Source organism: Hylobates moloch, unplaced genomic scaffold, assembly GCF_009828535.3.
Source record: "Hylobates moloch isolate HMO894 unplaced genomic scaffold, HMol_V3 SCAFFOLD_6, whole genome shotgun sequence".
Classification (NCBI taxonomy): domain Eukaryota; kingdom Metazoa; phylum Chordata; class Mammalia; order Primates; family Hylobatidae; genus Hylobates; species Hylobates moloch.
In genome coordinates, this window is record NW_026652281.1 from 35,866,839 (window position 1) to 35,880,575 (window position 13,737).

Below are 13,737 nucleotides of genomic sequence, written 5' to 3' on the forward strand. Positions count from 1 at the left end.
GAGATTGCAGTGAGCTGAGATCACGGCACTGCACACCAGCCTGGGCAATGTGTATTTGGCTCATGATTAGGAGCTGAGAAATCCAAAAGCATGGCACGAGTATATGGCAAGGGTCTTTGATGCTGTGTGATCCCATGGTGGAAGGTGAGAGGACAAAGAAGGTGTGCTGAGGAGAGCAAAAGAAAAATTTGGCTGAACTCCATTTTTTTTTTTTTTTTTTTGAGACGGAGTCTGGCTCTGTCACCCAGGCTGGAGTGCAGTGGCGCGATCTCGGCTCACTGCAAGCTCCGCCTCCCGGGTTCACGCCATTCTCCTGCCTCAGCCTCTCCGAGTAGCTGGGACTACAGGCGCCCGCCACCACGCCCGGCTAATTTTTTTGTATTTTTAGTAGAGACGCGGTTTCACCGTGGTCTCGATCTCCTGACCTCGTGATCCGCCCGCCTCGGCCTCCCAAAGTGCTGGGATTACAAGCGTGAGCCACCGCGCCCGGCCACTCCATTTTATAACAAACCCACTCCTGAGACAGTAACATTAATCCATTCCTGAGGGCAGAGCCCCCATGGCCCAATCACCTCCCAAAGGTTCCACCTCTCAATAACATCACAATGGCAATTAAATTTCAACATGCATTTTGGAGGGGACATTCAAAATATAGCACTGACAATCCTTATTGCCCCCAAAGTAAACCATTTCCAGAGTTCAACCATCCTTCTGTGACAAATCTTTTCAGTTGGCTACCACAGTACAGTTTTTTTTTTTTTTTTTTTTTTGAGACAGGGTCCAGCTCTGTTGAGGAGAGTGGAATAGCATGATCACGGCTCACTGCAGTCTCACCTCCAGGGCTCAAGCAATCCTCCCACCTCAGCCTCCCAAGTAGCTAAGACTATAGGCATGTGCCACCATGCCCAGCTAATTCTTTTATTTTCTGTAGAGACAGCCTCACTATGTTGCCCAGGTTGGGCCCGACTTCCTGGACTTCAGTGATCCTTCTGCCTCAGCCTCCCAATGTGCCGGGATTATAGGTGTGAGCCACTGTACCTGGCCCAGTATGCATTCTCAACTACTTTCTTCCTTAGCTGCCTTGGCTGTCAGGACTGAAAAGGCTATGTAGTCACCCCTCATCTGTGGTTTCACTTCTGTGGTTTCAGTTACCTTGGTCCCAAAACAGGTGAGTATAGCACAATATTTTGAGAGACTGACAATTTCCACATACCTTTTATTATAGTATATTGTTACAACTGTTCTATTTTATTGTTAATCTGTTACTGTGTCCAATTTATAAACTTTATCATAGTTATGTATTAATCCATTCTCACACTGCTATGAAGAAATATCCAAAACTGGGCAATTATAAAGGAAACAGGTTTAATCGACTCACAGTTCCGCATTGCTAGAAAGCCTCAGGAAACTTAAAATCATGGTGGAAGGCAAAGGAGAAGCAGGCACCTTCACAGCACGGCAAGATGGAGTGACTGCAAGCACGGGAAACGCCAGGCACTTATAAAACCAACAGATCTCGTAAGACTCACTCATTATCTCAAGAACAGCACAGGGGAAACTGCCCCCATGATCCAATTATCTCCACCTGGTCCCACCCTTAACACATAGGGATTGGGGGATTATAATTCAAGATGAGATTTTGGGTGGGGTCGCAGCCAAACCATATCAAGTATATATAAATAGGCCAAAACATAGTATATGTAGGGTTCAGTAATAGCTGCTGTTTCAGGGATCCACTCTTGGAATGTATTCCCCAAGGATAAGGAGGACTGCTGGGTTCACTTTCTCAGCCTCCTTTGCAGCTAGAGATGGACCTATCACAGTTCTCAGCGATGAAACTAAGCGAAAGCCTGCTGGGAGGAATTTTGAGAAATCTCATGCCTATGGTCTCAGCTACTTGGGAGGCTGAGGTGGGAGAACTGCTTGCCAGAAGTGGCTGGCACAGCTACCTTTTCTTCCTGCCTTGCACTCACCTAAATATCAGCCCTTTTAAAAGCAGGAACAATAACCATAAAGGTGTTAGAAATATGTCACGGACAGTAGAGCAGAAAAATACAAAAAAGGCATCACTGAGAGCTAAACCAACAACCACAGCAACCTCACTTGGATTTAACATATGAGGCAAAAATCTGCTGCTTAAATCCCTCATTGGTTTGTTACACAGCAAACACATCCCCTTACTGTTTTGTTACACAGCCAAACACACCCACTTTCTCAAAGAAGGCTGCTCTGAATTATGTTTTACACATACTACCCTCTTCCCAGGATTTATCTGTAAGTCAAATACATAAACTCTTATACTATTATGTTCACTATAAAACAGAAATTGTTAGAGTTAAAAAAAAAAAAAAAAGTCAACAGGCCAGTTAGCTCATGCCTGTAATCCCAGCACTTTGGGAGGTCGAGGCAGGAGGATCACTTGAGCCTGGGAGTTTAAGACCCCGTCTCAATTCAAACAAATAAATACATATCAATCTCCACAACTCTAGGTTTGCTTATTTTACAATCAATAGGAATGTTTGACTGTGAGTAATAAAAACATAAAGAAGGCCGGGCACAGTGGTTCATGCCTGTAATCCCAGTACTTTGGGGAGGCCGAGGCAGGCAGATCACCTGAGGTCGGGAGTTCGAGACCAGCCTGACCAAAATGGAAATACCCCGTCTCTACTAAAAATACAAAATCAGCCGGGTGTGGTGGCACATGCCTGTAATCCCAGCTACTAGGGAGGCTGAGGCAGAAGAATCTCTTGAACCTGGGATGCAGAGGTTGCGGTGCGCTGATATCGTGCCATTACACTCCAGCCTTGGCAATGAGAGTGAAACTCCGTCTCAAAAACAAACAAACTTAAAAAAAAAATGGAATTTACTGAAAATATGAGGTAGCTTGCAGAATTCAAGGAAGAGCTAAACCAGGCCTCAGGAAGAACGGGAATCGGGATAGCTCAAAATCACTACTTTCAGAAACTGCTCTGAAATAAATTCAGGAGCACCAATCCAATTTAATTTCTTGAAGGAAAGGGCACCTCGAGGTGCTAAAGCACAGTTAATTTTACAACTCCCATGAAAATCATATTCTTAAACCTACAAAATAAGCAAATTTAAGGCTTAAAATCCAGGACTTTCCATGTCAAAAAAAAAAACTGAACGATTCGAGTAACACATTAAAATATGATCTACAGACTGGCTTTTTACAGGTTCCCCTGTCCCCCACCCACAAAAGGACCTACCACAGTTTCTTCTAGTTTTAGGCTCACACTATGGAAACTTTCACTACATATTTTATTCTTAATTATCCCTCCTCTCCTAGCATTAGTTCAGAAGCAAAAGTTGCAAAAGTCAGTTTCAAATTTTATTTCATTAACTTAAAAGGTGGACAAAATGTTTATTTTAAATCTAACTGAAATTTAACTGAAACAAGTAACTTATTTCAAGTAACTTATTGTACAGCCCATTGTCCATTTAAAAATATTTTCTTCCAAAAAACTGCATTGAAAGACAAAAAAATTATTTTATACGGCATAAAAGCGAGATGCAAACTTCTGATGTAAATTTGTTTCACTGTCAACTCCGATGATAAAGATGAGAGGCACAAGGGTTCACAGTTCAGTTAAATGATGCAAACAAAAAGCTTCTGTTTCCCTCCGATACAAATTAGAAGTCTCCATTCATGTCTCTTACAGTAGTACCACATACTTGATGCTGATACTAGGTTACTTCTTTTTCTTTCCTTTCCCTTTTTTACTTCCCTCTCCTTGTTGAAGACTTTGGTCAGCACCTCCTGTTTTTTGTGTCCTTGTTTTTAGTTTAGGTATCATTTCTGCTGCATACAACATTACTGACTTACCTAGGAACCAGAAGTTAGGCTTAGTGTATAATCTGAGAAATAAGACATAAAAAGTCATCAAATTGAATATCACAAAGTGTAAGAAACTACCACATCAAGAAAACGGAAAATAATTTTTTAAAAAAATAAAAAATCAAATGACTGAAGACACTGACTAGCTCAAGTCGGAGGAAATGTACTGAGAATGAGAATAATGCTGAAAATATTTAAATGAATACAATCAAAAGGCAAAACACTAAGTATGAAACAGAAATTTTGGTCTTGGTCCTAGTAATCAGCTTGAAGATCTAAGCAGTATGTATCCAAATATACCTCAGGTAGAAACAGAGTCAGAATATCATTGTATCTTAAGACACTGAAACAGGGTTTTCTCAGTCTTACAACAAAAAAACAGTATCATCAAGTTACAAGAGATCTGATGGGTAAGATCAGATGATCTACACTTACATGCATTCCTGCTCTGCACACCTACAACCAGCTACCTTCACCCCCAACAGACCAAGCTCCTCAGCTCTGCTTTCTTTTTACTATCTTACTTGGGTCTTACTGGAAATAGGAAGTGACATGTTCTCACCACAATTTCTACCCCTATTTTATCTACTAGTTAATTACAAGTTTTTGTTTGTTTTTGGTCTTTTGAGATACAATGTAGGAAAATGTTAAGGAGAAAAAACATCAGAATATACTGTCACTCCTTAGTCACAACTTGAAGCATCTAGCAATACCTACCAATCCTGATGGCTTTTAGTATATAAAAAACAATCAATTTTAGGCTGAGTCCAGCGGGTCATGTCTGTAATCTCAGCTCTTTGGGAGGCTGAGGCAGGAGGATCACTTGTGTCCACCAGTTTGAGACTGGCTTAGGAAACATAGCAAAACCCCATCTCTAGAAAAAATAAAAAATCATGTGTCTATTTTCCCAGCTACTTGAGAAGCTGAGGCGGAAGGGTTGCTTGAGCCCAAGAGGTCAAGACTGCAGTGTGCTGGCCGGGCGCGGTGGCTCACACCTATAATCCCAACACTTTGGGAGGCCAAGGTGGGCAGATCACCTGAGGGCAGGAGTTTGAGACCAGCCTGACCAAGATGGAGAAACTACATCTCTACTAAAAATACAAAATGAGCCGGGTCTGGTGGCTCATGCCTGAAATCTCAGCTACTCAGGAAGCTGGGGCAGGAGAATCACTTGAACCCGGGAGGCGGAGGTTGCGGTGAGCCAAGATCACGTCATTGCACTGCAGCCTGGGCAACAAGAGCAAAACTCTGTCTCAAAAAAAAAAAGAAAAAAGATTGCAGTGTGCCATAATCGTGCCACTGCACTCAACCTGGATGACAGAGTGAGACCTTGTCTTTAAAAATAAAACTTCAAACATGCTGGCTGGGCATGGTGGCTAACGCCTATAATCTCAGCATTTTGGGATCTCCCCAAGATGGGAAGATTGCTTGAGGCCAGGAGTTTGAAACTAGCCTGGGCAACACAGTGAGACCCCTGTCTCTCTATTTTAAAAAAATCAGGCTGGGGGCAGTGGCTCATGCCTGCAATCCCAGCACTTTGGGAGGCCGAGGTGGGTGGATCACGAGGTCAAGAGATCGAGACCATCCTGGCCAACATGGTGAAACCCCGTCTCTGTCAAAAATACAAAAGTTAGCTGGATGTGGTGGCACATGCCTGTAGTCCCAGCTACTCAGGAGGCTGAGGCAGGAGAATCGCTTGAACCAAGGAGTCGGAGGTTGCAGTGAGCCGAGATCTCGCCACTGTACTCCAGCCAGAGCGAGACTCCATCTCAAAAAAAAAAAAAAAAAAAAAAAATCAAAAAGTTGTCAATTTGTCTGACGATTTCATTATTTTTAAGTAAATTTAATGAAAGAGTTTAATTAAACTGAGGGGGTTATTAAACTGAAACAAAAAATTAATAGCTTTGTTTTAAAAAATTAAAATTTTCAGAGATGAAAATTCAGAAAGATAAACATGTAAACAAAAACTTATCTTCCTAATATTGAGAACATTCTGTTATATTGATGTCTAGTTTTGTTATTGTTTTTCATAAAATAAAACACTAGAGATGATGCAACAGTCTTCTATGACCATCAACCCCTGTGTCTCTACTCTCTACCCTGCTCACCATTAGGTGACTACAGTCTTAAGAGTGTTTCCTTACAGAGCGTTTCAAAAAAATGCCAATAAGCAACATTACATATGCATCTATCAATAAATAGTAATGTTTTGTATTTAAATTTACCTAAGTGGTACCACACTATGCATTATCTCTTGCTTTTTTCAGTCAATATTGCTTTTCAGATTTATTAATGATAGAATCATTAGATATTATAGATATTAACAGAACTCAAGGACCTCTAGGATCTAAAATGGCAATTAACATCCAACGATTTAATAATTTTATATTCTTAACCTGGCAGCAATGACAGACTTCCAGAGGTTTATAAAATGTTCACACAACAATTTTTTTGAAAAATGTTTAGTGGGTCTGATTACATTTTCAAAGAGGTCGTTCACCTCAAAGAAATTAGAACTACTGCTTCTCTCCATGAGCAGTAGTCCTGTCTTTAAATTAATCTTCAGAATGCAAATTCTGACTTTTACCTTTCAGTTTTAGAATCTTTTTTGTGTTGTGTAGGAGAAACCTATCCCTGAGCCCCACTGATTCATTTAAAAAAGCTTACGTGATGGGAACTGTACAAGGCAGAGGCTGCCATCTTCCTGTTTTAGCTGGACCCGGACTCTGCCTCTGTATTGGACATCACGATTCCATTCTCTAGAGTACATTTTATTTTTCTAACATAAACGAAACAAAAGAAAAACAGGGCTTAAGAAAGTTATTACATCAATTAGATGAGTATGGAAAATTGTGAAGAACCACGTCATACCTCAAGAAATACGTTAAGTCCAACTGCTGAACATACATCTTGAATCTCTGTAGCTGTAGGATTTTCAACAGCCTGAACAGTTAAAAACATAAACACTAAATATATGTGCTTTAAGTGGACACTGCCATAGTGTTGGGTAAATAATTTCAAATACTATAATCAAACAAGTACCAAAACCCTACGTTTCCTTTTTCATTAAGTACAGATGTTTCTATTGTAATTTTAAAAATTCCTAGGAATAACACTAATGCATAACTGTGTGCCCATCTCCCCTCCAACAGAACATAAACTTCTGAGGGCAGGGGCTTTGTTTTGTTAACCAGTGTATTCCCCAGCACCTATGGTACTCTGAAAATGAGTAGGTGCTCAATGATTATTGATTGCTTAAACAATTATACATAGGAACACTTTAGAAAACTGCTAGTATCTCCTAAAGCTGAATATATGCCTTCTCTATGGCCCTGCAATTCCATTCCCAGATGCGTTCTACAAAAAAGCAAAAATATGTTCACTAAAAGACATCTATTTATAATGGCCTCAAACTATTAATAGAAATAATCCAATTTTCCATCCAGAGTAAAAAGGATCAGGTGTGGTGGCTCACACCTGTAATCCCAGCAGTTTGGGAGGCCAAGGCAGGCAGATCACTTCGGCTCAGGAGTTTGAGACCAGCCCGGGCAACATGGAGAAATCCCATTGCTACAAAAACATACAAAAGTAGCCAGACATGGTGGCCTGTGCCTGTAGATCCAGCTACTCAAAAGGCTGAGGTTGAAGGATGGCTTGAGTCCGGGAGGTGGAGCCTGCAGTGCGCTGAGACTACACTGCCGTACTCCAGCCTGGGTGACAGAGCCAGACCCTGTCTCTTAAAAAAACAAACAAAAAAGAAGGTAGAAAAGACTTTGGCATACTCACACAATGCAATACTATAGAGGAGACAGGGGAGTAGTTTTGAGCAGGGAAATTCTGTCCTCAGCCTCCCTACCCTACCCACACACAAAAGACATCTAGCAATGCTTGGAGACATTTTTGATTGTCACAACTAGGGGATGGGGGACTGGAGGGGGCTGACCTGTCATCCAGTGGGTAGAGGCCAGGGATATTGCTGAACATCTTAAAATGCACAGAACAACCCCCAACAACAATTATCTAGCTCAAACTGGCAATGGTGCTGCTATTAACAAACCCTGTTGTAGAGCAATGAAAATTCAACTACATTCAAATATGTAGGTAAATCTCATAAGCTTAAAGTTCAGTGAAAAAAAAGATACAAAAGTACATAGTAATTCCATTTACAGAAAATTGAAAAATACGCAAAAGTAATCTATGGTGTTGAAGTCATGACAGTGGTCATCCTGGTATTTCTGAGCATATACGGAAGCGACAGTGACTGAAAGGGAACGCAAAGCAATCTTCCTGGATGCTTGCAGTGTTTTCTTTTTTGAGTGCTTGTTACCATCCAGATGTATTCATCATGTGAGAATTCACTGCATCAAACCTAGGTGTCTTAAATCTGTCATATTACAAAATACAAATGACACTTTAATAAAACTCAACAGGGCTGAACTTTCTGCAAGTCTTCTTCACATACTTAAAAAAATCTCAACTACATTCTGAACATTACTAATATATCGTACAATGTCATAATTTTGATTTCCTGTATCAAGGGGAACACTGTCATAAACTTTGTTTTAAAAACATGTAAACTGTACAGACTCTGCCCCCACTTCTTTACAAACACAGGCTCATTAAGAGACATTAAAAAAAATCCCTTCAGCTATGAAATAATGCCTTTCTGGTTTCACCAACACTAAGGAACGCACCCCAATTCTTGGCTGTGTTCTCCTCAAGCCCTAAATAAATGCAGTGAAGAGAACCCCCTGCGGCTCTAACAAGATGACGTGGCCCGACCAGGATGACACCTCCCATTCCCTCGAGGACCAAGGTGCCAGCCATCTGCTTACCTTACTTATGGGGATTCGCCTTCCCTCTGCGATGGTCTTCTTATTATTTAAATAAGCAGGATAGATACAAATAAACCTGCCATAGACAATAGCATAAGTGGTATCACTAGAGCAGTAAGACGCAGGAGAAAAGGGTCGGGTGGCAGGGAACCGAAGGCCAATTCATGCTGACTACATATCAGATGGCTACTCCCTTTTCAACCCCTCCTTTTTCTGCGTTGCAGTTGAAAAATCAAAGTACCTCGGATTGGTCCCCTGGAGCAACCAATCAGACTGGCCGCGGGCCTACTCCTCATTCTGATTGATGCCCCTCCCTCAACCAATCAGACTGGCACTGGTCAACGGGAAACGTCTAGAGGGTATTTAAACCCCAGAAAATGCCGTAACCAACAGCTCTTGGGCGGCTTGCTGGAGCCTGCTCCCACCCTGTGGAGTGTAGTTTTGTTTAAAATAAATCTGCTGTCGCTGCCTTGCTTTGTGTGTTTTGTTCAATTCCTTACTCAAAACGCCAAGAACCTGGACAACTACACTCAACGAATAACAAGTATTTTCAAAAATACATTCTTTCGGTCCGTGGTAGTCGTCGTCATCATCATTGCTGGTACACCTATTCTATTATTTGCTTGATGTTTTTTCTTTAAATTACCTTCCTTTTACTTAACTTACCTAAAAATAAACTTTATCCACTACCTTGGATGGAAAAAAACCACATGAATACAAACAAAACGACTAGGGTAACTGTTACATTAGACAGAGCAGCCTGTCAAAAGTTCCTGAGAACGGGCCCGCCCTCTTATATAAAGTGTCCGAGGTATTAAAAACCTTAAAATTTCACAAATGAGCCTTTCTGAACGCAACAATACTTAAAAAGAACACATTTCTCACATTGTGATTATGTTACTTGGTATCACGTCCACGCAGCACCCAAAATCCTTGTCTCGCGTACAGGTAAACACTAGGCTACCTACGGTCGGAATTTCAGGAGCCCTGCGAAGAGCCTGGTGGCTGCTGCAGGATTCAGAAAAACGAGCCGCCAGTGAGAGGCGCCGAGCCCGTCCAGGCCGAGCTGGACCAGCTAGGCCATTCTCGCGGCCGCGGAGCGGAGAAGGGCGGTGTAGCACCCGCGGCGCCAGAGAAAGCCCCTTCCTTTCTGGGGACCCACCTCCCCAGAACCCACCTGTCCTGGTCGGCTGGGGACCTCGCGGCAGCGCAAGCCATCTTCACAACAGTCTGAACAGCAGCCCAGGAGCCGCAGGGAGAAACGAAGGCGGAACCCGGCTCTGAGTTTCCAGGACAGTCCGCTTTTCCGCCGGAAGTCCTGCCCACCAAATGGTTCCGCGTCCTCGATCTCTCACCGCCTGTTTGTTCCGGCACCTGTCGCTCGGCGCCAGGATCGCTAGTCTCTGACGTGGCGTGAAGACTTCCCCTCTCGCGAGAGAATCATGAAAGTTTCTCATTCCTTTCCCAAGCCGGGAAGACCATGTGGGGCGCATGCACCACCACTAAAAAGGGTTTAACTTCGACCCTCCCTCGTTTTCAGTTTCTCAGCGAGTGTGGATGGTACTAGCTACCCTCTGTTAAGGGGCGAAGACTGTGCAACGAGGGGAATCTGTGTGGTTCAGGATGCAAATATATGTTAGAGCAGGGAAGGAAATACTCCTTATGTTTAATTTTTATCCGTTCCTGGGCCCTAGAGCTTGCTTTCAGTTTGGCAAAATGGATTTTTATAGTAGTAGAACTAGCAAAGTTATAGACGTTGTGTTTCAGTGTGCTGTGTGTTAGAAACTTAACTATTCACCTTTTAGGCCGGGTGCGGTGGCTCACGCCTGTATCCCAGCACTTTGGGAGACTGAGGCAGGCGGATCATGAGGTCAGGAGTTGCAGAGCAGCCTGGCCAACATGGTGAAACCCTGTCTCCACTAAAAACGCAAAAATTAGCCTAGTGTGGTGGCACACACCTGTAATCCCAGCTACTCGGAGGCTGAGACAAGAGAATCACTTGAACCCAGGAGGTGGAGGTTGTAGTGAGCTGAGATCACACCACTGCACTCCAGGCTGGGTAACAGAGCAAGACTCCATCTCGGAAAAACAAAACAAAACTATTCACCTTTTAAAACTTCTGAAGGATACCATGTGCCATCACTACAGGCATACTTCATTATTGCACTTCGCTTTGCTGCTGCGAGTAGATACTGCCTTTTTACAAATGGAAAGTTTTTGGCAAATCCGCCTGGAATAAGTCTCTTGGTGCCATTTTTCCTGCAGCATATACTTTGTGTCACATTTGGTAATTCTTGCAATATTTGAAACCTTTTCATTATTTCTGTTATGGTGATGGGTGATCAGTGATGTTTGCTGTTACTATTATAATAGGTTTAAGGCTGGGTGCGGTGGCTCATGCCTGTAATCCCAGCACTTTGGGAGGCCGAGGCAGGTGGATCACGAGGTCAGCAGATAGACATCATTTTGGCCAACATGGTGAAACCCCATCTCTACTAAAACACAAAAAAAAAAGCCGGGTATGGTGGCACAGGCCTTTAGTCCCAGCTACTCAGGAGGCAGGGGAATCGCTTGAACCCGGGAGGTGGAGGTTGCAGTGAGCCAACTCACTGCACTCCAGCCTGGTGACAATGCAAGACTCCGTCTCAAATAATAATAATAAGTTTTGGGGCACCATGAACCATGCCCAGATAAGATGGGGAACATAATGGATAAACGTTGTATGTTTTAACTGTTCGACCAACTGGCCATTTCCCATCTGTCTCCGTCTCCTGGAGTCCCTTGTTCCCTGAAACACAACAATGTTGAAATTAGGCCAGTTAACAACCCTACAATGGCCTCTAAGTGTTCAAGTGAAAGGAAGAGTCACATGTCTCCCATGTCAAAAGATGGAAATGATTAAGCTTAGTGAGGAAGGCATGTGTAAGCCAAGATACGCTGAAAGCTAGGCCTCTTGGCACCTAACAGCCAAGTTGTAAATACAAAGACAAAATTCTTGAAGGAATTAAAAGGAAATGACTTCAATAAACACACAAATGATCAGAAAGCAAAACAACCTTATTGCTGATATGGAGAAAGTTTTAGGGGTTTGGATGGAAGATCAAACCAGTCACAACATTCCTTTAACCCGAAGCCTAATCCGAGCAAGGCCCTAACTCCCTTCAATTCTGTGAAGGTTGAGAAAGGTGAGGAAGCTTCAGAAGTGGGAAGCTAGTAGAGGGTGGTTCAGGAGGTTTAAGAAAGAATCCATCTCCATAACATATAACATAAAAGTGCAAGGTGAAGCAGCAAGTGCTGATAGAGAAGCTGCAGCAAGTTATCCAGAAAATGTAGCTAATATCTTTGATGATGATCAATGATTAGCTAATATCATTTAGTGGCTACACTAAACAACAGATTTTTCAATGTAGACGAAACAGCCTTCTATTGGAAAAAGATGTCATCTAGGATGTAGCACCCAAAATCCTTGTCTCTTTGAGAGAAGAAGTCAATGTCTGGCTTCAGAGCTGCCCCATTTAGTGGCTACACTAAACAGATTTTTCAATGTAGACAAAACAGCCTTCTATTGGAAAAAGATGCCATCTAGGATGTAGCACCCAAAATCGTTGTCTCTTTGAGAGAAGAAGTCAATGCCTGGCTTCAAAGCTGCTGACAGGCTGATTATCTTGTTAGGGAATAATGCAGTTGGTGACTTTAAGTTGAAGCCAATGGACATTTACCATGCCGAAAATCCTAGAGACCCCAGAATGATGCTAAATCAACTCTGCCTGTGTTCTGTAAATGGAACAACAAAGCCTGGATGATAGTACATCTGTTTACAGCATGCTTTACTGAATTATTTTTTTGAGACAGTCTCGCTCTGTCACCCAGGCTGGCATGCAGTGGCCCTATCACATCTCACTGCAGCCTTGACCTCCCAAACTCATGCAATCCTCCCACACAAGCCTCCTGAGTAGCTGGGACTATGGGCTCATGCCACCATGCCTGGCTGATTTTTTTTAAATTTTTATTTTTAGTGGAGACAAGATCTTGCTATGTTACCTGGGCTGGTCTTGAACTCATGGGGTCAAGCAGTCCTCTTGCCTCAGCCTCCCAAAATACTGGGCTTACAGGCGTGAGCCACCGCACCCAGCCTTTACTGAATATTTTTAAGCCCGCTGTTGAAACCAATTGCTCAGACAAAAAAAAAAAAAGAGATTCCTTTCAAAGTATTACTTCTCATTGACAATGCACCTAGACCTCTAGACATCTAAGGCTCTGATGGAGATCTAGAAGGAGATTAATGTTTTCATGCCTGATAACACATCATCCATTCTGCAGTTTATAGATCAAATAGTAATTTTTATTTTCATCTGTTATTAAGAAATACATTTTGTAAAACTATAGCTGCCAAATAGTGATTCCTCTGATGGATCTGGGCAAGATAAATTGAAAACCTTCTGAAAAGGATTCACTATTCTAGATGGCGTTAAGAGCATTTGTGATTCATTGGAGGTTAAAATATCAACATGAACAGGAATTTGGAAGAAGTTGGTTTCAACACTCTGGGATCATTTTGAGGACTTTAAGACATTAGTGGAGGCAGTAACTGCAGATGTGGTGGAAGGAGCAAGAAAACTAGAATTAGAAGTAGAAACTGAAGATGGGACTGAATTGTTATAATTATGATAAAACTTGAATGATGAGGAGTTGCTTCTTATGAATGGGCAAAGAAAGTGGTTTCTTAAGATGAAAACAACTGGTGAATATGCTGTGATCATTGCTGAAATGACATCAAAGGGTTTAGAATGGCATAAACTTAGTTGACACAGCAGTGGCAGGGTGTGAGAGGACTGACTCCAGTTTTTAAAGAAGTTCTACTATAGGTAAAATACTACCAAACAGCATTACACGCTACAGAGAAAGCTATTGTGAAAGGAAGAGTCAGCTGACGTGGCAAAATTCACTGTTGTCTCATTTTAAGAAATTGCCACACGCACTCCAACCTTCAGCAGCCATCATCTTGATCAGTCAGCAGACATCAGCACCGGGGCAGACCTTCCACCA

General features: G+C 42.4%; 1 protein-coding gene across 3 annotated transcripts in view; it reads right to left on the reverse strand.

Moving 5' to 3' along the window:
• The window catches only part of SRP19 (signal recognition particle 19), a 30,973-nt gene extending 20,967 nt beyond the window's left edge, over positions 1–10,006 (reverse strand). The window contains exons 1-5 of one of the 3 annotated variants that reach the window (XM_032156659.2): positions 9,869–10,006; positions 8,692–8,767; positions 6,728–6,799; positions 6,524–6,635; positions 3,336–3,844 (exon numbers count right to left, since the gene is read on the reverse strand). In XM_032156659.2, coding sequence (XP_032012550.1) covers positions 3,711–3,844; positions 6,524–6,635; positions 6,728–6,799; positions 8,692–8,767; positions 9,869–9,909 — 435 coding nt within the window. In that variant the 5' untranslated portion in view covers positions 9,910–10,006 and the 3' untranslated portion in view covers positions 3,336–3,710. Of the gene's footprint in view, positions 1–3,335; positions 3,877–6,523; positions 6,636–6,727; positions 6,800–8,691; positions 8,768–9,868 lie in introns of those variants that run through there. The other 2 variants (XM_032156660.2, XM_032156661.2) reach the window with 2 other exon arrangements.
• Between the last annotated feature and the right edge of the window lie 3,731 nt (positions 10,007–13,737).